Here is a 25,396-nt window from a genome sequence, read left to right on the forward strand (position 1 = left end):
AGTACTTTGTTGCTAAATCCAAAATTTGGGACTTGGCATCTCCCATTTGGAGATGGTGTAAGGATGTTGATATTTTGGAAACATGCTAATTTCATCTTATTGCTATTATGTGCAAGCTCGTTCATCACCAGTGTTCGTCACTGCTTTTTCATGGTGAAGGAGGATCAGGCACATCATCATCTACCAACCAACAAAGCTAATAATGCTCCCAATTTGTCCTTTTGGACCCATCTCCATGTCACAACTTGCACTTGATGGAGAATAACTTACCTTGTTTCACTTGTTACGTGATGCATGAAAAATAAAGATATATTATTTACTTGAGAACTGGTTTTTTGGCTATCCATGAGAGTGTATATATCAAATTTTTATCTCTTTTATTTCTCACATCACGCGATACTTTTTCAATTCACATATCACGTGACCAAAACAAGTCTGACAAACATATTGAGACAAAAATATATATTATCGGTTGTATGCTTGAAGGTTTTGTATTTTAATTCACATATCACATCATTCATATAACAACTCTCATAAAACTAAGGCTTTGTATTTTAATTCTACATCTCCCAAATTGTATCAATCGAGTTTAGAGCTGCCCTAGCGACTCAACCTTCCCAATATCTCTCTCGTGGCACAAGAGATGTGTCAAAGCTTTTATTGGACAAGTGCTTTACTTCTTGACGACGTAACACATTAATTAGTTACAGGGAGAATTTCTCGAACGAGCATACTGTCTTTATTCTCTGAGTTTGGCGTGTGCTTGAGGTGACCACAAGCACCAAGATTAGGTACCAAAACTCCACCACCTTTTCCTCCCTTTCTTATTATTTTAGTATTATCCAAATTTCCTGGTAATTATTACTATTAGGTGCCCCATCAATTTTGAGAGAAGGTGTTGCTTTTCTCAATTTTAAATTTGCATCTCAATAGTTTAATTTGATTTATGTTTTGCTTGCCTTGGCCGCCTTGATTTTTGGTGGCAAGCAACCATCTTTTGAGCACAACTGGATCGTTTCGTATGGTCTATTAAAAAGATGACAACAATGCTTACTAATTAAAGTTAATTAAGACATAAGAATCAGTTTCATGTGAGTTTATCTATATATAAAAATAATAACATCTTATGCATTAATTTTTCGATACTAATCTCTTGAATTTTATAGTTTTAAAGTAAGTGTGGTCACCTATCATCGGTCTTAATTCAACGGTAAAAGAGGACAAACGTTTGTTGTTTTATTTTTTTACCCATATTGTTGGATTAAAATCAAACAGTAAGTTATTACAATTTCTTTAAACGGTAAAGTTTAGGAGAACGAGATTAATTGGTTCTTCAATCCCTTGCAAATTACATCATCTTCCATATAAAACGTGGGTTTGTTAACCAGATCCTCTCCCACTCTACTAACTTCAAATCATATCATAACAACTTTGAACTTGATGTGGTTTCTTAGAGATGACTGGACTAATTCACCTAACTCACTTTCTTCTATGTCATGTCTAATCTATCCCAATGTTTTACAATTAATTGGCTCACAAACTCCGAAAATGAGTTTAAAACCTTTTTAGTGTGACAAATACCAACAAATTGATAGGAAAATATCATGTTTTGTCCTGTACTATTATCTTAAAACCAGTCCCTAATAAGCTTATGTGTGCGTTATAAATTTCTTTCGATTCCCACGAGTAACTTTCCTACCTACAAATTGATAGGAAAAATGTTGTTTTCCACGACAAGTTTTGGGAACGTCATATCACAACATCGTCATATCACAGTGTCTATTATCGTAAACCAAATCACAACATCGTTATCACTAAAATCAAATACAAGTATATTTCTTAATGTATAATATGTCACATCCTGGCCCGGGAGTCACATCCCGCCCTGGACCTCTACCACACCCTGGGCTTGACTCCGCCGTAGCACGATATCGCCCTCACGGTTTTGTTTCTAAGAACTCACACGAGAACTTCCCAATGGGTCATCTATCCTGGGATTGCTCTCGCACGAACTCGCTTAACTTCGGAGTTTCGATGAAACTCGAAGCCAGTGAGCTCCCAAAAGGCCTCATGCTAGGTAGAGATGAGAATATACATATAAGGCTTACATGATCCACTCCCATGGGCGATGTGTGATGTTACATAATAACTAAGCTATCATTCAACCTTTGATCTCTCATTCATTATGTGAATTCTTCATGGTATTCATAATTGAAAAAGCTCTTTTAGCTAGAGCAGTTACAACTAGTAAAATAAATGTAAATGTCACAAACAAGTACACCGAGAATTATTGTCTATAAAGGTCATTTATAAATTCAAAGAGAAGAAAAATATGAAGTTGTTGAGGTTATGTGGAACCAATGATCTCATGCTGCCTCCGCTACTTACATGCTTCCTACAATGTTTTGTTAATTTGTTTCTCATTAGTGATTACACCATGTTTTCCACAACATAATCCAATCTCTCTCATGAAGAATTATTATAATTAGGATTGGTAAGGGAGGTTGAACCACATTTGTTGAGACTTTTCAAGATTAATGCCCTAAACATAGTAGTTAATATATAAGATGCCCAAATGAAGGCATGCACTAATACTATTGCTTACCTACCAAGACATGCATAGTGTATATTATATAATATCCACACACAACATGGTATAGGATTGTAACTTGTGAGAACATACCAAAAGTTCTTCCCAAAATGGTCCTCAATTGAAGAAGTGGGGGAAAAGGAGGACCACCTTTCCCATACCTAAAGCATAAGTCCTAACATGCCAATTTCATTGTGCTGCATTTTTTCTCACCACCTTAAAATTGTCATAATACTCACTACCTTATTTATCATTGTTGATTGAATTTAAATTTTGAGATTTTTATCTATCTACTGTACAAATCTCAAAATCTAAATGCATTTAATAGTAATAAAAATAATAATGAGCATCACCGTCACTTAACAATGGTGAGCAAAAATATTTTCATTATCTTGTTACTGTTTTGCTTGGACGTGGACCCACGCTACTCTCTCAACTCTTAAGTGGACTTATTCACCACCTACCACCATCCACTATGGTTTTTCAATTATTATATTTCTAGGACTGAAAAATAATGTAGAAATTAAGAAAAGAAATTATTGGGAAAATGATTTGAAGATCATCATCTGCTGGTGGCAAAGCCAATGGACCCTATGGATCGGTTATCATTTGTGGGCCAGGGTTGGCCTCAAACATGAGGAAGGTCAGCATTAGATTACATCTTTACCCTTCATTACTTCCAACTTAAAAGTTGAGCTGTTCTGGTTCTTGTATGGAGTTGGATGCAATAGCTTGTGCCTAAGACATTGGTGGGGACATGATTTTGGTTATAACATTTGTAAGTACATGATAATATTAAAGAGAATGACTACATATAAATCCTCTTCGAATCTCATACTATGAAGTTTACAGATCTAACAATTCGGACTATATTTCACTATTTTTATTCGTTTCATTCCATTAGCTCATCTCACATATAATCTCTCTTCAACGCCTATATATCTCTCTTTCTTAAACGGTCTAGATTGCTAAACCTATGAGCTCTAAAGTGTGAGATTCGGAAAGAATCTCAATCCGTTTGCACATGACCACCGTTTAGAGTTTAGACCAACGCTCAGTCTTATACATTGGTCATATATTGAATGATTGTGTTGATGTATAGGGTTACACTTGTATACACATTTGTGACTTGGCATACAAGAAATATATGTGAGGTTTTACAATAAACCTAAGCCTACTAGCCCAGTGTGACGGGACGGATTCTCCTATTCGAATACCAAACGACACAAATTTGCTTCATCTTTATCGAAAGGATTAATAGATAGATACAAACGTGAGCACAAAAAGGCTACAACAATTAATAGAGATGTTTAGGAGAATCTGATTAGAGTAATGAAACCACAATTCGTTTGTCCCCACATGCCATGTATAGGAAAGATTATGTGAGCAAATCGGAAAGAGTTATGTTAGGTAGATCAGGTTTTTAAATTAAATTTGTGTACTATATGATGTGTTATAGAGTGGTACGAGAGAGGATGTGATCATTACATGAGATAGTGGTGAGTCTCAAAAAAAGAAATTACGTGTTATAAGACATGTGGTCCGATTGTCGTACCTAAAACTTTCTCCATGTATAGGCAGAAGACATTACCAAGATCCCAATACTGCTCCTCACAGAGTTTTAACTTTACCGTTTCTTTAAACACCAATTTATACCCAAAGCATAAGATAAAACCATGATACTATTCTCGCCCATGCTTTCTCACTCATCAGAGTCACCACTCTGCTACTTTTGATCTGCTCTGCTCTCTCCCTCCCTCTCTCTCTCTCTCTCTCTACACTCACCATTCCACTCCGAATTCCAAATTCCAGAACCATAATCAAAATCTCTTTCGTAAATGGAGGTCTCCTTACAAGGCAACCTCTGGGACAGTGTGGTGGAACTGACCAAAGGGGCACAGCAAAAGGGCAGTGATCCTCTGCTCTGGGTCATGCAGTTGTCCTCCAACTTGAACTCCATGGGAGTTTCTCTGCCCTCAGTGGAGCTCGCCAATGTGTTGGTCTCTCACATTTGCTGGGAAAACAACGTGCCCATCACTTGGAAGTTTCTGGAGAAGGCTCTGATGCTGAAGATTGTGCCCCCCATGCTTGTTCTTGCCCTGCTTTCACAAAAGTTTGTGCTTTCTCTCTCAAATTTGCTGTTTGAAGATTTTTGGTTTTTCTGGGTGGGTTCGGATTAATGGAAATTACCTTTTGATAAACGATGAAGATAATCTACACTAAATTCGTCTTTAACTGCGAAGAAGGGAACTCAAACTTTGGAGCACTCTAGCCAACTTGGCTAAGTCGAGCTCTGCGGTTTTTGGGATTTTAAATGAGGTTCTTTTGAGACATTTTTTAGTTGGGATCAGTTAAAGGGTGTGAATTTGTTTAAAGGTTTCATCTTTTCTTCCACACACACGGACAGAGTGCCCCCCACCCCCGGGGCCGCTGCGGAATGTTTGATTCATTGCTTTTTGTGTTTCAATGGGTTTTCTGCGTTTAATGATTTGTTCTATGTTGCTGTTTGCTGTTTGTTTGGTTGCTTAGAAAATGAAGGGAGGGAAAGTAATACCAGAATCTTAAATATGTTGGTGATGGCGCGTTGCTTAGGACAAGTGGAGGATATGTTGGCTGAATTGTAGCAAATACTTGTGTGTTCAGTTGACTAGGAGCAGAAATTAATGTGTTCTACAAATACTCTTTTCTATTTTGCTTTTGAGTTTTTAAATTCAAGACTCTTCTCACCTTTTCCCCACATTTTCAAATTGTGGAATGGTCTCACATGTTTCCCCTTGTACTTGATTTTTTTCTCTCATAAATGCAATTCGATTCTTCTCTAATTTCCATCTCGGTTTTCCCTGTTTGTATTGCGATTAGACGTGTGGATGTGAACATCCTAATTTAATTTTCATTTGCTTGTGAACTCTACTGAATTCATGGATCGCAATGTGCTACATTGATGAGTGAGTGTGGCGTTGTTTATTATGTCTTTGCAAAGTTTTATTTTGAAGTATCAGATGGCATGCAGATTACTGATCTTAGGCTACATTGCTTGCCACTGATTTTCGGGTTTTGTTTGTGGTACTAGGTTTGGATAGATGGGTTCTGTTTGTTTCTCCAGATCTAGTTATGTTCACTTTTTCTTAACTTGCCTTCGTATGGTTTCACTTGTGAGCAACTGGTTGCTCCCTTGCATGATAGGAAAGTGGAAACTCTCATAATGGTCTTACTGTTGTCTACCATTCTTTCTGCAGGGTCATTCCAAGTCGACGTTCCCAGCCAGTGGCATATAGACTTTACATGGAACTTCTTAAGAGACACATTTTTACCCTTAAATCTCAGATAAACGGGCCAAATTATCAAATGTAAGTTTTCTCTAGTACAGAATCATTATTTGCTTACATTGTACTGACAATGGTGCTTACATTGTATCTGGAATTTGTACCTATATTCTTTGGACAGAATCATGAAATCGATAGAATCTATTCTTCATCTTTCCTGGAATTTTGGTTTGCAAGCAAGTGACCCAGGGATTCTTGTGGTTGAGTTTTTATTTTCAATCGTATGGCAATTGCTTGATGCATCATTAGATGATGAAGGATTGCTGAACTGTACCCTCGAAAAGAAGTCCAAATGGGCAATTGAACCTCATGAAATGGAGATAGATTGTCATGGAAGTTATTATGAGAAGAGGAGCGAATACAATGAGATATTGCAGGAAACAAATACAGTCATGGCCATTGAGATAATTGGGAAATTTCTTCAAAATAATTTAACTTCAAGAATTCTTGACTTGGCTCGCCGAAACTTGTAAGTCCTTGTTCCCTTTAGCAATTGCTTCTATACTTCGTCCTAGTTCCCTTAAATTTATACGACTTTAATATTTGGTTTTCTCAAGCAGTGGATGGCCTTAGTACTCAACTTATATGCATACGGAATTTTTTGAATGTGCTTTCAACAGATTTCCTTCTACTTACATTGGAACTTCGTTGTATGCATTGTGTTTTTTCATTTCGTTTGCCAGCAAGTCCGAATATTAAAGACTAACTTTTCCTTTCGCCAGTACCTTGATCAGTTTCCTTTTTGATCTTGCCCTTGACTGCAAGATTTTTCTTAACATGCCATCCCACTTTTTTCAGGCCTGTACATTGGACAAGTTTTATTCAACGATTACAGATTCTTGGATCAAACTCATTAGCATTAAGAAATTCGAAAACTCTTACTGCAGAGGCTCTTATAAACTTGACTTCAGATAGTCGCATGGTCTTGCCTCGAGACTGTAAAACAACTTCTTTGCTAAAGTATCATGCAGTGATGGTTTCTAGATCTCTGACTTCTACTGGTTTGTGTCACGGGGCTAGTCGTTCTGCTCTGTGGCTTCCTCTTGATCTTTTATTAGAAGATGCCATGGATGGATATCAAGTTGACGCAACAAGTGCTGTTGAAGTAATTACCGGTAAACACAAATTTTATCCCTTGTGCTTAAAGTAGTATTTTTAAATTACGATTTGTTCTTATGAAACCAGTTCTGTGAGAATGAAAAAGCAATGTTTCGTTTTGTAGGTTTGATTAAAACCCTTCGAGCAATAAATGGCACAAGCTGGCATGATACCTTTTTAGGCCTTTGGATAGCAGCTCTTCGTCTTGTACAGAGGGTTCGTTTCTGTTTTGAATAACTTTAAAATTTCTCCTCTTCTGTCTGAACGGTTAGCATATTTCCTGAACAAAAATCTTAATACTCCCCATAAACTTTCTACTAGCTATATGTCATAGAAGTTTAACACAATCAGACCCATATGTTGCAGAAGTTTAAGCAACTTGATTTTGGGTACTTCCGTCAACTTTGATTGCTGACTTGCAAAATTTCTTACAAAGTTCTAGAACTTTATGAGTTAGACATTAATGGCGGTTGAAAAATTTGTTGTATTTTATCACTGGTCCCAAAAGCTTAGGATGTTTACTCTCTTAAGATGTGAGTCACAACTATTTTATATTCCAGCACTTCTCTCACGTGCGGGTCTCATTTCATCGTCGGAAAGTCCAAACTATGAAATTCAACATAAATTGGGAGGTTCCAGTTGTAGGGATTTTAACACAGAACCTTCTGCAGCTCTGCTATGACACCATTGATGAATAAGTTGGTTTACCATTTCTCTAAAAAAATATTAAGCTGTTACTGTTAGAATTTACTCTATCTACGTTCTAAGAATTAGCACCAGATTTACTCAATTTTTTAAAAATTATATTAGCTATGGCTTCTTGTTTATAGTTTTTTTTTTTTATATTTATTCCCTGTAGGAAAGGTATCCCATAGAGGGTCCTGTGCCTCGCCTAGACACTCGCTTATGCATGCTATTGAGTATCACAACACTTGTGGTTGCTGATCTGATTGAGGAGGAGGAAATTACACCAACCAACAAAAATGAATGTGGCTCAATCAATGGCTGGAAAGAAAAAGAGGTTCCAAGACAGCGCCGCAATGATTTAGTCTCCAGCCTACAGACACTGGGTGATTATCAGGGTTTGCTGACTCCACCGCAGTGTGTTGTTTCCGCTGCCAATCAGGCTGCTGCAAAAGCAATGCTGTTCCTTTCAGGTGTCACTGTTGGGAGTGCTTACTTTGACTGCGTCAGTATGAAAAACATGCCTATCAACTTCTGTGAGTAATATCAACATGAAAATACTTTGTGAGTATCAAAATGAAAGGCTGTTTGGAGCATGGCGACATGGTTCACTAAAATATTTCTTATCATTTTTTGAATGTCTACTGCTCTGCATAAAAACTCTTAGAACTGTGTTGCACGTTGTTGTCCATGGTTGTTGCGGTCTTGTATTCTTTTTCTTTTTGAGTTTTTCATTTCTGTCTTATTTTATTTTCCGATGTTGTTCCTGTTTCTATGTTTTAGTTACTAATCTTAGGTTTTTGTATTTGTTTACAGCTGGAAACATGCGTCATTTGATAGTTGAGTCCTGTATTGCTAGAAATCTACTGGACACTTCCGCATATTCCTGGCCAGGTTATATTAACGGATGCATCAACCAGTTACCTCATGGCATGCCAACGCAAGGGCCTGATTGGTCGTCATATATGTTGGGGGCTACGCTTACTCCAGCAATGGCTAATGCTTTGGTTTCCAGTCCTGCTTCAAGGTATACTAGCTTTAACGTTTTAAATGTTACATTTAGTAATTCATGTTGTAATTAAGTGGTTAGGACTTCATTTCCACAATTTTTCATCGTTATACGCCAATGAGTAATTCCTTACAAGGATTAGTTCCTTGCTGCCTTTCTGGGGCTTGAAACCGCTGTTGGCAGTTTTTTTTCTCTCTCTGGTTAAATTGATTCGTTAAATTGGATTGCCACTTTCTGAAGGCGCATCAATAGATGATTTCTAAGTTATCGGTTTTTCAGTTCACTCTTAACTGCACTAACTAGGATGGAGGTTTTAAACGGGTTTGCATTTGGTTCACAGGAGTTTAAGAATCTAATAATCTGACTGATGTCGTACATGGATACCTTTGGCCACTGGCGTTATGATTCCTATGCCTAAGTAGCGGGATAGTGTGCAAACTATTAAAAGGGGAACTCTGTATAGATAGATGACCTTTAGATTACCATTTTAAACTTCTTTGACTATGGCCTGGTCTTCAGTTACTCCCTTTTCTTTCCTAAAGCCAGGTATATCAGATGCTCTTTTTTGTAAATTTACCCAAAGGTAAAGCTACTGAATTAAGCTCATGGATTTGATGGAAGCTTAGCAGAACTCGAGAAAGTATTTGAGGTTGCAGTCAATGGATCCAATGCTGAGAAGATTTCTGCTGCTACCGTTTTGTGCGGCGCCTCATTAATTAGAGGATGGAATATACAGGTGAAGAAACAATATTGTTATGCTTGATATATATTTAGAATCCTTTGCCCACAATGCAGTAGCTTTTCTGCAGTTGCGTGTTTGAATACTAAGAGTTCTTGCCATTTCCTACGAATCACTCAACTTTCTAATTAACTTATGGTTTGCATGTAATGCAGGAACATACTGCTCATTTTATCATTAGATTACTGTCCCCTCCGGTTCCTGCTAATTATTCTGGGGATGACAGCCATTTAATAGGTTATGCACCGATGCTGAATGTCCTCATTGTTGGAATAGGATCTGTTGACTGCGTTCAGATTTTCTCTTTACATGGCTTGGTATGTATAGTATATGTTTTACTTAACCAAAGGTCCAAACGTGACAGATACAGAATAATCTTGTTAGGGTTTGTCACATCCTAGATTCAGTGATTGAGCACACCCTTTACTTATGGCTAATTATTTTCCAACATTGACTGTTATCAAATTATCTACCTCAATAGTCAGTTTGGCATTTGAATTTGATGTGCCGTGTTTGTGTTAGTTACGAGACCCTCACATCGGCTATAAACTAACATCATCTAATTTTCTTACCAGGTTCCACAACTTGCATGTTCATTGATGCCGATTTGTGAGGTGTTCGGTTCATGTGTTCCCAATGTCTCCTGGACTCTAACAACAGGAGAAGAAATCTCTGCTCATGCTGTGTTTTCGAATGCATTTACTCTCCTTTTGAAGCTGTGGAGGTTTAATCATCCTCCTCTTGAGCATGGGGTGGGAGATGTACCCACAGTTGCTTCCCGACTTACACCTGAGTACCTCCTGTCAGTGAGAAATTCTTACCTAGTATCTTCTGGGAGTGCTCACCAGGATCGAAATAAGAGGAGACTCTCTGCTGTTGCAAGTTCTTCATCTCCAGAACCCGTATTTGTGGACTCATTTCCAAAATTAAAAGTTTGGTATCGGCAGCATCAAGCATGTATAGCCTCAACCCTCTCTGGTCTTGTTCATGGAACACCCGTTCATCAGATTGTTGATGGGCTTCTTAACATGATGTTCACAAAGATTAATCGAGGAAGCCAGTCTTTAACTTCTGTCAATTCTCCAAGTAGTAGTTCTTCGGGACCTGGAAATGAAGACAGCTCTCTAAGACCTAAATTGCCAGCCTGGGATATCCTGGAAGCTGTTCCCTTTGTGGTTGATGCTGCTCTAACAGCCTGTGCTCATGGAAAACTTTCTCCTCGTGAGCTGGCTACAGGTTAGCCTTGTTTTCTCATCTCATTTTCTGTACATACACCGATACTTGGGAAAATATATGAAAAAGTTTTTAAATTGACTTTTCTTAAAACTAATCGCGAAAGTTTAGCTATGGAACTCAATTTTAAAATGACTGAAGAGTTTTCGCTATTTCAGGGCTTAAGGATTTGGTAGATTTTCTTCCGGCATCTTTGGCGACCATTGTGAGCTACTTTTCTGCTGAAGTAACTCGGGGGATCTGGAAACTAGTTTTTATGAATGGAACAGATTGGCCCAGTCCGGCTGTGAATCTATCTTATGTTGAGGAACAGATCAAAAAAATTCTAGCTGCTACCGGTGTTCATGTCCCTAGCCTTGCTGCAGGTTTTCTCCTCTTACGAACTTATAACGAGATGAGCTATTACATTGTTTTGGGAGTGATTTCATTTTCCATTTTCCCCATACTGTGGAGCTAGTTTTGTAATGTCGTCACCTCTAGTATTTTGACTGAGACTTAACTATTGCAGGTGGAAGCTCTCCAGCTACACTTCCACTGCCCCTAGCTGCCTTCGTGAGTCTTACTATTACTTACAAGATTGACCGAGCATCAGAACGCTTCCTCAGTTTGGCTGGCCCCACCTTGGAGTGCCTTGCAGCTGGTTGCCCCTGGCCTTGTATGCCAATTGTCGCATCGCTTTGGACTCAAAAGGCCAAGCGATGGAGCGACTTCCTTGTTTTTTCTGCCTCTCGGACTGTTTTCCTCCAGAACAGGGATTCAATGGTCCAGCTTCTTAAAAGCTGCTTTACTGCCACACTTGGCCTGAATGCCACTCCTATCTCAAGCAATGGTGGTGTTGGAGCCCTTCTTGGCCATGGATTTGGATCCCATTTCTGTGGTGTGATTTCCCCCGTTGCACCAGGGATCCTTTACCTACGCGTTTACAGATCGATTACAGATATTGTCTTCATGACAGAAGAGATTGTTACTATCTTGATGCATTCTGTACGAGAGATAGCATGCCGTGTTCTTCCTAAAGAGAGATTGGAGAAGTTGAAGACGAGAGGAAACGCAATGAGATATGAACAGGTTTCACTTGATGCAGCAATGTCTCGGGTGAAACTAGCAGCTTCACTCGGGGCATCTTTAGTATGGTTGACAGGAGGCTTGTGTCTGGTTCAGTCATTGATCACAGAAACCTTGCCTTCTTGGTTTATATCTATGCATGGCTCCGAGCAGGAACAAGGGTCAGAAGGAATTGTTGCAATGCTTGGCGGCTATGCACTTGCATACTTTGCAGTGCTTGGTGGAGCCTTTGCGTGGGGCGTTGACTCGTCATCATCAGCATCAAAACGACGTCCCAAAGTCCTACGTATCCACATGGAGTTTCTTGCAAGTGCACTTGATGGGAAGATATCGCTTGGTTGTGATTCAGCAACATGGCGGGCCTATGTCTCGGGGTTTGTAACGCTGATGGTGAGTTGCACGCCTAATTGGGTGCTCGAGGTGGATGTAGACGTGTTGAGGAGACTGAGTAACGGTCTGAGGCAGTGGGGTGAGGAAGAGCTTGCTCTGGCGTTGCTGGGGATCGGAGGCGTCGGTACAATGGGAGCGGCCGCTGAGCTCATAGTCGAAAATGAGATGTAGACTCCATTTCCTCAGCACAGCTTTAAGGTTTTAGGAGGTCGGATGTACATGTTAAAAATGGTTTTAGATTAGATTTATCCCCGGAAACATTTGCAGCATTTCGTAGCATTTTGAATCAAATAGTCAATCGGATCTGATCACTCTATGTAGGACCTAACTGTATTGGAGAGTTTGTAGCATATTTGTTCGTTTTGTGTGTCTAAATAGAGTTACTCTTTCTGTCTTTTTTTCTTTTTTTTCTTTTTTTGTTTTACAATATATACATCAAATTCTTTTGCAATAAGCTCTAAACACTTGACCCTCTAAACCCAATATGAGTTGTATAATCCGGATAAGGAACACACGTTTATTGAGTATCGACAATGTGTTGACAATATTTCAACTTTTAATTAACAAAATGTACCGACATGTTAGGATCAGCATAACATTTTAGTTAACCCTAGAGACAAGAAAAATGAATCAGTTTAATTGAATTTAAGGATCTGTACAAAATTGTTCTAAATTCTCAATTTTTTTTTCCTCAACAAGATTGAATACAAATTCCAAGTGGCAATCTTACAGCCAGTTTGACAGATCGTATCGCTTCAGTTGTTTCACGATCAAAAAAGCACACATGCACATCATGCACTGTCACAGAAGGAGAAGCAAAAACCAAGAGACATTCCTTCAACGTTATTCTGATTCTGCAACATCCGAAATCTCTCTCTCCCTCTCCCTCTCCCTCTCTCTCTCTCTCTCTCTCACCGGAAACAGCCCGAAACACTGGCCATTGTGATCGAGAAATGGCGGAGCCCAAACAGAGCAGCCTCTGGGACGCTGTGATAATGCAGACCAAGGAAGCTCAAGAAAATGGTAGTGATCCTCTTCTCTGGTCGATGGAAGTCTCATCGAATTTGAGCTCTGCCGGGGTGTCCCTGCTATCTATGGAGCTCGCCGGCGTGTTGGTATCGCATATTTGTTGGGAGAACAATGTGCCGATTATGCGGAAGTTTCTTGAGAAGGCCTTGGTTTTGAACATGGTGCCCTCCATATTGTTCTGGCTTTGCTTTCTTCCAGGTCTGTTTTGATTAAAGATCGAATGGTCAATATAACAAAACATACTGACATGATATTCGCACATTATCAACAATGTCGATGCAAATCCATCCTTCAACAATTTACGTCGTGCACAGAAAATTCTCGTAAGGTATTAGACTTAACAGTTGTTTTTGTTGGATGAAAACTGTTCATATGTTGCATTTTTATGTAACAAATAAAATTCATGTTGCACCCTCTAGATGATATCATTGTAGTAGATGTCAACTTAATAAAGAACAAACGTTCAGCACAGAGAATTCTTGTAAGATAAATAAACTTCATAGTTGCTTTTCTTTTCTCTGCATAGGGTTATTCCGAATCGACTTGTCCAGCCAATAGCTTATAGGCTTTACATGGAGCTCCTCATGAGACATGCCTTTTCACTGAAATCTTAAGCGGCCTAATCATCAACAGTAAGTTTCTAGTTTCTTCACTTGTATTGATACAGTACGAAAAAATTACCCTTTACATTGTCTTATATAAGAAAGCCGGCTTGGGCTCAACTGGGAGTGATTCTGGAACTGACAAAAGCACCTCTCATAAGTAATTCTAGCCTTCCCAGAATCACTTCTGAACCGGCACTTGGTGTATAATATGAATGTTTTTATGGAATTTTGTTGTACCCTATTATTTTTGCTTGCAATGTATTAACTTATCTTCCTCATTCAGGGTTATGAAATCAATAGATACGATTCTTAATTTGTCCCAGATATTTGGGTTGCAAACAAGTGAAGCTGGGACTACTGTGGTTGCGTTCATCTTCTCAACCGTGTGGCAGTTGCTTTATTCATCGTTAGACGATGAGGGGTTACTGGAACTTATTCCGGAAAAGAAGTCCATATGGCCAACTAAACCCCAAGACACGGACATAGATGGTCTCGAAAATCATCATGAGGAGAGGAATGAACAATACGAGAGACTGCAGAGTTGGAACACTGTGATGGTCATTGCGTTAATCGCGCAATTTCTGCAAAATGTATTGACTGCAGAGCGGAACACTGTGATGGCCACTTCCCTGCATCTGCGTATAAATTGGATAGGAGAACTCTAACTGGCCCATGAGATGGTTGCAACCTTGTCAAACTCTCTGCAGCCATTTCTCCTCTTTCCAGATTCCCAGGCAGCGTGCCCCATATGACTACATTAGCCTTCATGGGCATGCTCCTTATCATTTTCTCAGCATCTTCTACTCGACCAGCTCTTCCAAGGAGATCCACCATACAACCATAATGCTTGATATTTGGTTCTACATTGTAAACATTCTTCATGCTCTTAAAGTACCTCTCCCCCGCCTCCACGAAGCCAGCGTGGCAACATGCACTTAGGACTCCGATGAATGTGATTGAATTGAGTTTGTGTTTGGGCCCAAATTTTCGGCCCGTGTAATCAAGGCCGTTGAGTAAGCATAGTTCTCAACCGTCGGATGGAAAAGGAAAGATATTTTTTGTTAAAGGATAATATTATGGTTTTTATCATAATTATATTTTAATACGAATTATATGCATCTTCTTAAACCAGATAAATAGGGTTCAAATTATATGTCAACAGAGAGACAGCAGGAACAATCCGATTTAATTTGAATTTGTTAACAATGTACCGTGTGGGTTAGAACAACTCGGCTATATATATATATGATTATATACATATATATATATATATATATATATATATATATATATATATATTTTGATTGATGGCTGCCGTAACATGCATGTGGCAAGAAAAAGAGGCCTAGCCTAGCTAGGCTTCTAATTTGATGGAAGGTTAGGTTGTCAGGATGACAGCAAGGTGATATTTTTACGTGAAGAGCCGTGTAGAACCATCCCAAAAGATTCAGTGTTTGGATAGAGATAAGTCAAAGTTGGATAAAGCGGGATTGGCATGCAGAAGTCCCTATTTTTCAGATTCACATGTGGTCATGATTTTATTTCTCAGGATATTCCGTCACAAAGACTTTGGATGCGATTGAGATGTTTATCATCCAACCGCGACAAGCAGATGTTCTGCTACTATAAATACAAGACATTCAGCAACAGAGAAAAAGCCCCACAAAATCAATACAAAATTGCCCTGCGCAAACTCTCACAACTTGAGATCTTTTTCTTTTCCTTTTTCGCTGACACATCTTCCGTTGGCATCAACAGCACTGTGGAAGCACCCGGTGGTATCTTAAGTCGGCATAGATAGCTCTGTCACCGTAGAGTCGGTCGGTCTCGCAGTATCTTCCGTTGGCATCAACAGCACTGCGGCGAGAACGGTCGGTTACCTATCCAAGTCTCGGTCGAGGAGGGTTTTCGAATCCTTGTTGGTCGAGGTCATCTCATTAGCCTTCTCGGCGAGGTGAGGTGTCACATTTATTACATTCGGCACATTGCAAGCCGAATTCGGTTCGTGAACTTTGTAAGAAATAGCAGCCTTGTCTTCAGGCTCGAGAACCCAAGAGGCCGAGACGTGTTCCTTTCTCGGCCACAATCGCAAGATGCAGAAGTCAGTAGCGCGACTCGACACAGCATTATCAAATTTACTCCTCGGGCGAGCCTCGGCCGACGAGTTGGCACGCCCCGCAATCACCGAAGGACGTAGTTAGCTTATTAATTATTCGGCCTGCGCGCCACGTAGGCTTTGTAGTTTCTAGGGTCAACATTTTGGCACGCCCAGTGGGACCCAGTGCTATACTACGAAGTTCATATGATATATCAAGATTCCAATCTGGCTCAACATAGCCGATTGTACGAGCTCCTGGAGGAATTGAAAAAACATAATGAGGAATGTAAAAAATCTTTGGAAGCAGAAAAAGTTCTTCGTGGCCATAGAGAGATGCAAAAGTCATTCGCTTGCATGTTGAAAATAAAAGCTCCTGTTATCCTACAAGGGCAATGGGTAAATGAAGACAGGGCTCGATTTAATGTCTGGCTAGATGAAGAAAATTTTCCTTACGTTTCCGACTACAGATCAATTCCATTTGAAAAATGGTTAGGCCCAAAGGCCGGGGGGCAATTTTTCGCTTCGGCCGTAATCAGGCATCGGTCTAAGAAAATTGTTAATTTGGCCGAAGAACAAAAGCCACCTATTTTTTCGGTCGAGACCGAAAGTGTGGTAGGCCTAGAAGAAAAAATTCAAGTTCTTGAGCTAGATACAAAAATTGACTTGGAAAATGATTCGTCAGAGGAATGCTCCAATGACGAACGAGGCCAAGATATTGGCCTAGCCCAAGAAACTACGCCAATTGATATGATTATTGGCAATAAAGCCGATATGGAGAAATCCTGTTTGGCTAAGTTGTTTGAATTAAAAGCCAAAATTATGCCTGGGGGGCATAATAATTGTTCAATACATTCGGCGGTCGATAAAAAATATTTTTCCAAGTTAAATATATTTGGAGATCATTTTTTATTCGGCTTAATGCAAAATTTGAGTGGCTGTGTTGATATACAAAGATCTCGTTTTGGAATAAAGCATCGTTGGCCTCCTCCTGATTATGGTTCGGCCACTTTTCTTTTCGTTTGCTAAAAATATATATATAATAAATTATTTTCTTAACCATTCGGCCCCTTGACCGATACTTAAGAAAATAAGGGGGCAACAAGTGATGTGCTTGGCAAAATTTTGGTCGAGCTCGGCAAACAAGCCGACTTGAGAAAAGTTGTTTTCGCTACTAAATTTTGGTCGAGCTCGGTAAACAAGCCGACCTGAGAAAAGTTGTTTTCGCTGCTATCGATAGTGCCATTCCTATGGTCACAATGTGGGAACAATTTCCAAAAACATTTAATCAGGAATATGCTAGGGTCAAAGTTTGGCCGAATAAATCATGGTTGCTGGTTTGAGGTTTAATACATACATACATATATATACATATTTATATATATGTATATATATATATATCTATATATATATAGTCATGATTGCTGATAGTGGGTTTGATATGTATATATGTAGGCAGGCCGAGCTGCCAAGAAAGACTTTTCTCGACCTCGGCCAAATTTATCCTCGACCCCAATCCCAATTATTCTCGACCCTGGTTCATGACTGTTTATTACTTATCTTCGGCCACGAGTTGTTCTTTGGTCGAAAGGAGCCGTGAGTGAACAGCAGCATGGGATGACGGTTAAAAGTACTTCTGATTAGGCTGGAGATATTTAATTTCCTTAATCATTCGGCTTACGAGCCGAAGCTCAAGGAAACTGGGGGGCAATGTTTGGGCCCAAATTTACACCATCGGCCCGTGTAATCAAGGCCGTTGAGTAAGCATAGTTCTCAACCGTCGGATGGAAAAGGAAAGATATTTTTTGTTAAAGGATAATATTATGGTTTTTATCATAATTATCTTTTAATACGAATTATATGCATCTTCTTAAACCAGATAAATAGGGTTCAAATTATATGTCAACAGAGAGACAGCAGGAACAATCCGATTTAATTTGAATTTGTTAACAATGTACCGTGTGGGTTAGAACAACTCGGCTATATATATATATGATTATATACATATATATATATATATATATATATATATATATATATATTTTTTTTTTTTTGATTGATGGCTGCCGTAACATGCATGTGGCAAGAAAAAGAGGCCTAGCCTAGCTAGGCTTCTAATTTGATGGAAGGTTAGGTTGTCAGGATGACAGCAAGGTGATATTTTTACGTGAAGAGCCGTGTAGAACCATCCCAAAAGATTCAGTGTTTGGATAGAGATAAGTCAAAGTTGGATAAAGCGGGATTGGCATGCAGAAGTCCCTATTTTTCAGATTCACATGTGGTCATGATTTTATTTCTCAGGATATTCCGTCACAAAGACTTTGGGTGCGATTGAGATGTTTATCATCCAACCGCGACAAGCAGATGTTCTGCTACTATAAATACAAGACATTCAGCAACAGAGAAAAAGCCCCACAAAATCAATACAAAATTGCCCTGCGCAAACTCTCACAACTTGAGATCTTTTTCTTTTCCTTTTTCGCTGACACATCTTCCGTTGGCATCAACAGCACTGTGGAAGCACCCGGTGGTATCTTAAGTCGGCATAGATAGCTCTGTCACCGTAGAGTCGGTCGGTCTCGCAGTATCTTCCGTTGGCATCAACAGCACTGCGGCGAGAACGGTCGGTTACCTATCCAAGTCTCGGTCGAGGAGGGTTTTCGAATCCTTGTTGGTCGAGGTCATCTCATTAGCCTTCTCGGCGAGGTGAGGTGTCACATTTATTACATTCGGCACATTGCAAGCCGAATTCGGTTCGTGAACTTTGTAAGAAATAGCAGCCTTGTCTTCAGGCTCGAGAACCCAAGAGGCCGAGACGTGTTCCTTTCTCGGCCACAATCGCAAGACGCAGAAGTCAGTAGCGCGACTCGACACAGCATTATCAAATTTACTCCTCGGGCGAGCCTCGGCCGACGAGTTGGCACGCCCCGCAATCACCGAAGGACGTAGTTAGCTTATTAATTACTCGGCCTGCGCGCCACGTAGGCTTTGTAGTTTCTAGGGTCAACAGTTTGATATTACGCTTTTGTAAGTCTGAAAATATTTCAAGAGATAACTTTGCATGTCCGTACATGGCCGACCCACATATGATGGCATTCCATGGTGAGACTGTAGAGGTTTTATCTCGGATTTGAAACAACACCTGTAAGGCAGTATTGATACATCCACATTTGGCATACATATCAATGAGTGCTGCACTTAGATTGTCATTGAGAGGAATGGAGTTTTCAACTATATATTTGTGTGCCCATCTTGCCTCTTTCAATGTGCCTAATGTAGCAATGCCAGATAACACACTCACCATTGTAATTTCATTCGGTCGGATCCCACTAGCTACCATTCTTTGAAGGAGTTCTAGAGCTAATTCAGGTTGATCACTCTGGTGCATAACCAGAAATCATGGAACTCCATGAAAAAACATCTTTTTCAGGCATCTCATTAAACAATGCAATTGCCTGGTTGATCCTTCCATTTCTTATGTATCCGGCAATAAGGGCATTCCAAGATGCAACATGCTGCTTGATGCCCTTTTGAAACTGACGACGTGCAGGGCTCATGTTGCCACAGCCTGCATAAAAGTTGGTGATTGTTGCCTGTATAAAGTCATAGCAGTCAAAACCTTCCTATACAATTGTCCCATGAAGTTGCTGACCTTCATGTACTGCCTTAGACCGGCCACAAGCCGAAATCAAATCTACAAGCATAACATCATTCGCCCCTAACCCATTACACAGCATTGCCCGATACATCATCAAGGCTTCACTCAACCACTCTACTTGCACATACCCATCAATCATTGTACCCCATGAAGCCACATCCTTTACATGAATCTTGTCAAACAATCCACGAAACTATATTCTTTTCAGGCATCTCATTAAACAAATTTCTCGCATCACATAAACTTGAACAACCCCAATACATGTGCAACAAATTAGTAGAGACAAGAACAAACCCCTCAAGCTGCAACTTAATCACCAAAGCGTGAAGCATTCGACAATTCCAAACACCGCCCAAATGTGAGTAAGTTGAGATAACAGTCGCCACTGTCACCTCATTTGGGATCACACCCGCGGACCTCATATCCCTGAAAACCTCAACGGCTTCGGTCCAACGCTCATACTGGGCAAGACCCATTATCATAGTAGTGTACGAGACACAACCCTTTTTCGGCATTTTCTCAAACACCTGGCGTGCACTCTCCAAACGACTCGATTTGACATACCCAGCAACCATAATATTGTAAGACACCGGAGTCTAACTTACAGAAAGAATCGAACAGCAACTCGGCATCGGCAATGAAGCCGCATTTGGCATGCGTATTAATCAAGCTGTTCCTGATGAAATTGTTGGAGTCGAGCCCGGCTTTGAGAACAAGGGAGTGGATTTGCTGGCCTTGGAAGGAGGCCGCGAGGGAAGAGCGAGACTTTAAGGCCGAAACCAAGGCGAGCTCGTAGTCGGTTTGGGTGGGGTTCATTCTGCCGGTGAAGAAGGAACGGAGATTGTCCTCTGGATTTTGGGTGGTGGCGGCAGTGGAGAGCCATTTGAGACCTGAAATGCGAAGGTCTGGAAGTCCAGGGAACGATTTGGGTCTCAGAGATACGAGCATCCGACGAGAGCATGAGACGCTTTTGTAAGGGAAGTGAATTCAAGTAGAGAACTTGACAAGGTGAAAGTAAAACCAATCGAAAAGGAAGTAATTTTAGACCCAAGCCAACTTTAAATAGTTCGCCCAATAAAGCGGGAAGTCATAATAATTTGTTATTAAACTCCGAACAACTAGTATCATTCAGTACTACGATCTGATGGTACCTCTTTACTTGAAAGTGAGAGGTCTAAGTTTGAATCTTGTGGATGACGAATTCAATACCAAATTAGGTTACCTATTATGTGGCTTAGCCGAACTCTCACTCCTCTTAATGTAAAAATATCAATGTACTAAAAAAAATATAAAATAAAAAACTCATCGGACAAACTAGTATCATGACCTAGCCCAATCACTCCTCCCTTAGAATAGAATGACATTGTACCAATAAATAACACCACGTGGTTGTGTTGCGGTCCATTGGAGAATTCATCAATTTTGAGAACAAAGACCTTCATCCATCCGACTCATCAATTCCCCCGTTTGGCAGAGGTACATGGCTTTACCTCATCTCGGTTCTAAAAGGGAATTGATGGGGTATAGAAGTTCAAAACCATTAGTTAGGCAAACAAAATATCCAATTGACATTTGATATATTTATTCTCATTCAATTTGTTATGCCCTTCCACATACGAGAGACAATCGCTCGAGAAGATGCTCGTCTACAGACTCTACACAAAGGTTGTTTCAAACATATAAATGTGCTGCCACCGGAGTATATGATTAATGAAAAAGAATTGTTTTGATTGAGAGTGAAGTGAAGAATAACGTCTATAATAACAGGTAAATGATCGAACATGTAATGGAAACTCCGGCGGCGAAAGCATCCTTAACAATCAGCGATGATCTCTTCCATTAAGAGCCATACTGGCCAGAGCCCTGCAAGACCAAAGAGACTAGATAAGTATAAAACTTGCACGGTTACAATTCTCAGTAATTGCTCAATACCACTTTCAGGGTTTGACAGAGTTGTACAATCGTTATGACACAAAACTTGCCAGCCTACAAAGCAATAAGTTCACCTACAAAGAACATAATAGTGCACCCAACAAAGTATATTTGAAACCTACTGAGGGCATTGTCTTCTAACAAGGTAAGACAAGCTGCAAATAACTAAAGCCAAATCAAGATACAAATTATCTTTTCAATTCTATTTATAAGAAACACGTCCCATAGGTAAAACCAAATCAGCAGAGTCGTACGTAACTGCCAGATCTATCGGTACCAGAAATGCAGCCCAAAAGGGGATGCTGTTAAACTGGACCAACACTGAATGAGGACAAAGTGAACCGTAACTGCTTACAGGTCTTCCTAAACTATATTGTTGCTTTCTCTGTATTGCCCGGACAACCACTCCTGCTCTCATGTGCATTGTAGGTACGGTGCTAAATAAAGAGCCAAACTAGTCTCTCCCGCAAACAGAAAATATATTGATGAATGCCTCTTATGAGGGGTCACCTTCTGGAACAATACTAATGGCTGGTCACATAGATCTAGAACCTAAAATGACTGGGTATATGCCCCAACATATCATCATATCATCCTATCAGTTTATGTTGAGGACTCAAGTTTGTGCATATACTTATTTTGTGGAGAAAATTCATATCAAATCAAGATTTATTCCACATTGTCAACCATGGTGCTGAAGCTAACACTTTTCAGTAACCATTCTCAGTTACTCGGGAAATGATCATTCATGGCCTACACCCCAAATTATACCGTAGCTTTCATCCGTTTAGCACTTCAGAATATACTCACTGCTACCATTACATTGATGTTCATCCTGCCTTTTTTCATATTCTGATTAAAAGCTTTCCACATATATCCTATAGTAATCTATCATGTATACCACTGAGGTTGATGTCTGGGTTATGGACCTTAAAGACCCAAACAAATTCTATCCCTAATACTTCTGGAGTAGAGGTGTAAAATGGGGCCGTCATTAAAATCCGCCCATCTGTGCTTCCTTTGGTACTTGGGGCAACTTAATCGTGCCATGCTCATGCATCATATTAGTGTGGTGCCTAATCCTGCCATATCTTTCTACACTTCTTCAGGGCCTCATTTTTACAGTTATTTTCGTTAAAGTTATTTTCAGTTCTTTACTTCTTTAGGGCATTATCATGCCTTTTTGAAACAGGCCATGTCCATACCATACTTGAACTAACCTAGCTTGCTTATCTCTATTGGGAGTACTCTCCTATTGACTAACAAATGTACATGCCATTTACACAGATCAATCTGAACTCAATCATAATTCTATTGGTGCACTACCTAAGATGTTTGTCCAACCGAAAACATATATACAGTATTTACCATTAAACTCCAGATTACTCAGGCTCCACTGAACAAACAAAACATTATTCTAGCCTACAATGTTCAAAAATGCCGGATGAAATACGGCACAGCCACCTAACGGATCTAGCCAGGGATACAAAGTGAAAAGACATATTAGGTACACATAATTTTTTAGGTGGGGCAAAATACGAAAGGTCAAACCAAAAGGGTCTCATTTCCCCAAAACCACTGGTGCCTACCTTCTACAATATCGGCTTGATGCCATCACCTATGCTTCTACTCTTCTACATGGATCATCTGATTGCTTGAAGAGTGTATATAAGAGATATCGATCTTGGTCAAACCTAAGTCTAACGGAAGTTCATATGATCTAAGCTTTACCTCTTCAGCCTCAAGGAAATCAGTAAACCTTCCAGTACCCATCAAAGATTACTTGCAAATTTCTGTAAATTTAATCAGCCCCTTTGAAGTCCAATTGTTCAATTCATAGCATCCAATAAGTTCCACACAAAATTGTAACTTACCCAGATCAATACAAACAACATTTACTCAATCCAATTAATTTCCATCTACTCAAATAATCAAGAAAATGCAGGCAAGAAAAGAGAAAGACACTCACTTTTTATGCCGGCGTCCTCTCTTGGGACCCCAGCCTTTGAGCTTGGCCACCGGGCATCCGCATGGCGCCCGAAACAGCAGCACGGCACGGCCATTCGTCGGCGCCATCCGCCTCAGCTCAGTCCTGAGGCACTCGTAATCAGGATTACCCTCGCTGCCGCCCTTCCACGGCAGCCTATCGATATCTTTAGACCCGGACTTGACACACTCCTCCGATTGCAATTGCAAATCGAATTCCATGGCCTTCTTCAAGCCCTTACATCCGGGCCTATCGCACTTCCTGGATCGAATGCCGCAGCAGAACTCGACTACGAACAGCGTGGCGGCGAAGAAGGCGACGAAGCCGACGACGTAGGGGACGGGAATGTGATGGAGGTGGATGGGGAGGGTGGAGTGAGAGAGGAGGAGCGAGAGGGAGTTGAAGATGTAGGAAAAGTAAGAGGTGATGAGGAAGGTCCCGGAGAAGAGGACGAGGATGAGGATGAGGAGGTCGAGGGTGGCCGACGGCGAGTGCTTGCAGAGGAGGGTGCAATTAGGGTTTGAGTTAGGGTTAGGGTTTGAGGATTTGGGTTTGGGGGTTGGATAGGAGGAGGAGGATGACGTGGCAGCGGCATAGAAGGAGGAGGAGGGCATGATGGTGGTGGTGGTGGCGAGTAGCAAATGGCGCATGTTAGAAAAACACGGAGGACGGGGGTTTCTGTAATTTTCAAATTTATTAATTTTTCAAAAATAATATTTAATATTTATTTATATTTTTGGGTACGTAGAGGTAGAGGTTTCGTCCTTCCAGGAAAACGATGGGGGACAGGGGAGAAGAAGGCTTGCCGGTGAAGGAGAGCGCTCTCCGCTCACGCGCCTTCTGGAGCGAGTATGGCGTGGACCTTGCAAGCCTTGTTACGTCAACTATGTGAAGTTGTGAACCAATCCGGGGTAATTAGTTGAAAATATTGTTTAAATCAAGAGTTTATGCTTTAGTTGCTTACCTAATTAAAACGAGACAAGCCATGAATCATAGAAATACGACAACTTAAAAATAGGTCAAGTAAGGCAACGTAATCAAATCAACTAGTCTCCGTAGTCAATTTATTTTTCAATTTTTAGATATTTAATGTAGAATTCAGAGAAAAATAATTTACGTATATTACGTAATAAATACTCGATAATAAAATGATTCCTTGTAAGAAACAATACTCAATTTAATTACTGATTTTCATATGTTGTAATAAAGCAAACCTTTATGCTATTTTTGGTTAATTCCTATTCTCCATTTGTTACTTTTCAATACTACAACCAAACCAAATTCAAGTGAAAACCAAATTTGGTGATTCCAGCTGGGCAAGGCCGACGATTGGATACGCGCCGACGATTGGGTGCCGACGACGCTATAATCGGTCCGTAGAAGGGATGCTTGTCTTGCGCTCGCTTGTAGAAATCTGTCTGCTCTGTTACTCCTGAAGCGTCAGGCCTGCCCTCGCCGTTTCTTCACGTGATTAGGCTGCAAGATGGAGCCCTTGTGATCCAGTAAAACAACAGCAGCAGCAGTTGGTGCTTCCTCGGCTGCGTCGGCGCCCCCTCCCCGCAATCTTCTTCCCAGTCGCAATCTCCTTCTCCATATGGATCATATCTAAATAATCAAAGTTCTTTTCTTTTTCACTTGATTGTCAACACATAACTCAACATAAGGTAATAATTTTGAATTAGATTAGTTTACTTAAATAATTTCGTTCTCAACATTGGATAAAATAAATATATAAATATAAAATTAACAATTAAATAAATTAAAGTGAACCGTTGGATATTCAATATCCATTTGAATTGTGGCCGTCGGATCAAAAAAGAAGCTGTTGGGCTTGTGTCACAGGGTGACAAAAGGTCGACAGCCCCATGTGGGTGGGCCAGCGATGCTTAGGCGGGTCAACGCGTGCGGGGCATGTGCTCGTCTGGGCTTGGCGAGTTCAGTTCACTTCTCTTGTTACAT

The 25,396-nt window shown here is 40.2% G+C and overlaps 2 protein-coding genes and 1 pseudogene across 3 annotated transcripts; 1 reads left to right on the top strand and 2 right to left on the bottom strand.

Moving 5' to 3' along the window:
* The first annotated feature begins 4,216 nt into the window (after positions 1 to 4,216).
* On the top strand, positions 4,217 to 12,525 carry LOC126609023 (mediator of RNA polymerase II transcription subunit 33A-like). Of its 2 annotated transcripts, none has more exons than XM_050277042.1 (12): positions 4,217 to 4,703; positions 5,827 to 5,937; positions 6,035 to 6,382; positions 6,712 to 7,028; positions 7,136 to 7,227; positions 7,871 to 8,168; positions 8,512 to 8,722; positions 9,326 to 9,440; positions 9,599 to 9,760; positions 10,019 to 10,679; positions 10,835 to 11,041; positions 11,185 to 12,525. In XM_050277042.1, the coding sequence occupies exons 1-12, from the start codon at positions 4,429 to 4,431 to the stop codon at positions 12,300 to 12,302; spliced, it is 3,915 nt and encodes a 1,304-aa protein (XP_050132999.1). In that variant the 5' UTR covers positions 4,217 to 4,428; the 3' UTR covers positions 12,303 to 12,525. The 2 variants fall into 2 exon arrangements, with proteins under 2 accessions (XP_050132999.1, XP_050132998.1); XM_050277041.1 differs by having other exon boundaries at positions 4,219 to 4,703; positions 7,871 to 8,231.
* Positions 12,526 to 13,636: 1,111 nt separating this feature from the next.
* On the bottom strand, positions 13,637 to 20,976 carry LOC126607844 (pentatricopeptide repeat-containing protein At5g19020, mitochondrial-like; annotated as a pseudogene).
* An 86-nt stretch (positions 20,977 to 21,062) lies between these two features.
* LOC126607843 (uncharacterized protein At5g19025-like) lies at positions 21,063 to 24,271 on the bottom strand. The gene is made up of 2 exons (XM_050275554.1): positions 23,420 to 24,271; positions 21,063 to 21,381 (listed from the first exon to the last, which is right to left on the bottom strand). The coding sequence occupies exons 1-2, from the start codon at positions 24,085 to 24,087 to the stop codon at positions 21,339 to 21,341; spliced, it is 711 nt and encodes a 236-aa protein (XP_050131511.1). The 5' UTR covers positions 24,088 to 24,271; the 3' UTR covers positions 21,063 to 21,338.
* Between the last annotated feature and the right edge of the window lie 1,125 nt (positions 24,272 to 25,396).

This window comes from Malus sylvestris, chromosome 16 (genome assembly GCF_916048215.2).
Source record: "Malus sylvestris chromosome 16, drMalSylv7.2, whole genome shotgun sequence".
NCBI classification, from domain to species: domain Eukaryota; kingdom Viridiplantae; phylum Streptophyta; class Magnoliopsida; order Rosales; family Rosaceae; genus Malus; species Malus sylvestris.

Coding starts and splice junctions, on each gene's coding strand:
- LOC126609023 (XM_050277041.1), top strand. CDS start 4,429: ATGGAGGTCTCCTTACAAGGCAACCTCTGGGACAGTGTGGTGGAACTG. Junction 8,232..8,511: donor AAACATGCCTATCAACTTCT/GTGAGTAATATC, acceptor ATTTGTTTACAG/CTGGAAACATGCGTCATTTG. Junction 9,441..9,598: donor TTAGAGGATGGAATATACAG/GTGAAGAAACAA, acceptor CATGTAATGCAG/GAACATACTGCTCATTTTAT.
- LOC126607843 (XM_050275554.1), bottom strand. CDS start 24,087: ATGCGCCATTTGCTACTCGCCACCACCACCACCATCATGCCCTCCTCC. Junction 21,382..23,419: donor AGAGGACGCCGGCATAAAAA/GTGAGTGTCTTT, acceptor TTGGTCTTGCAG/GGCTCTGGCCAGTATGGCTC.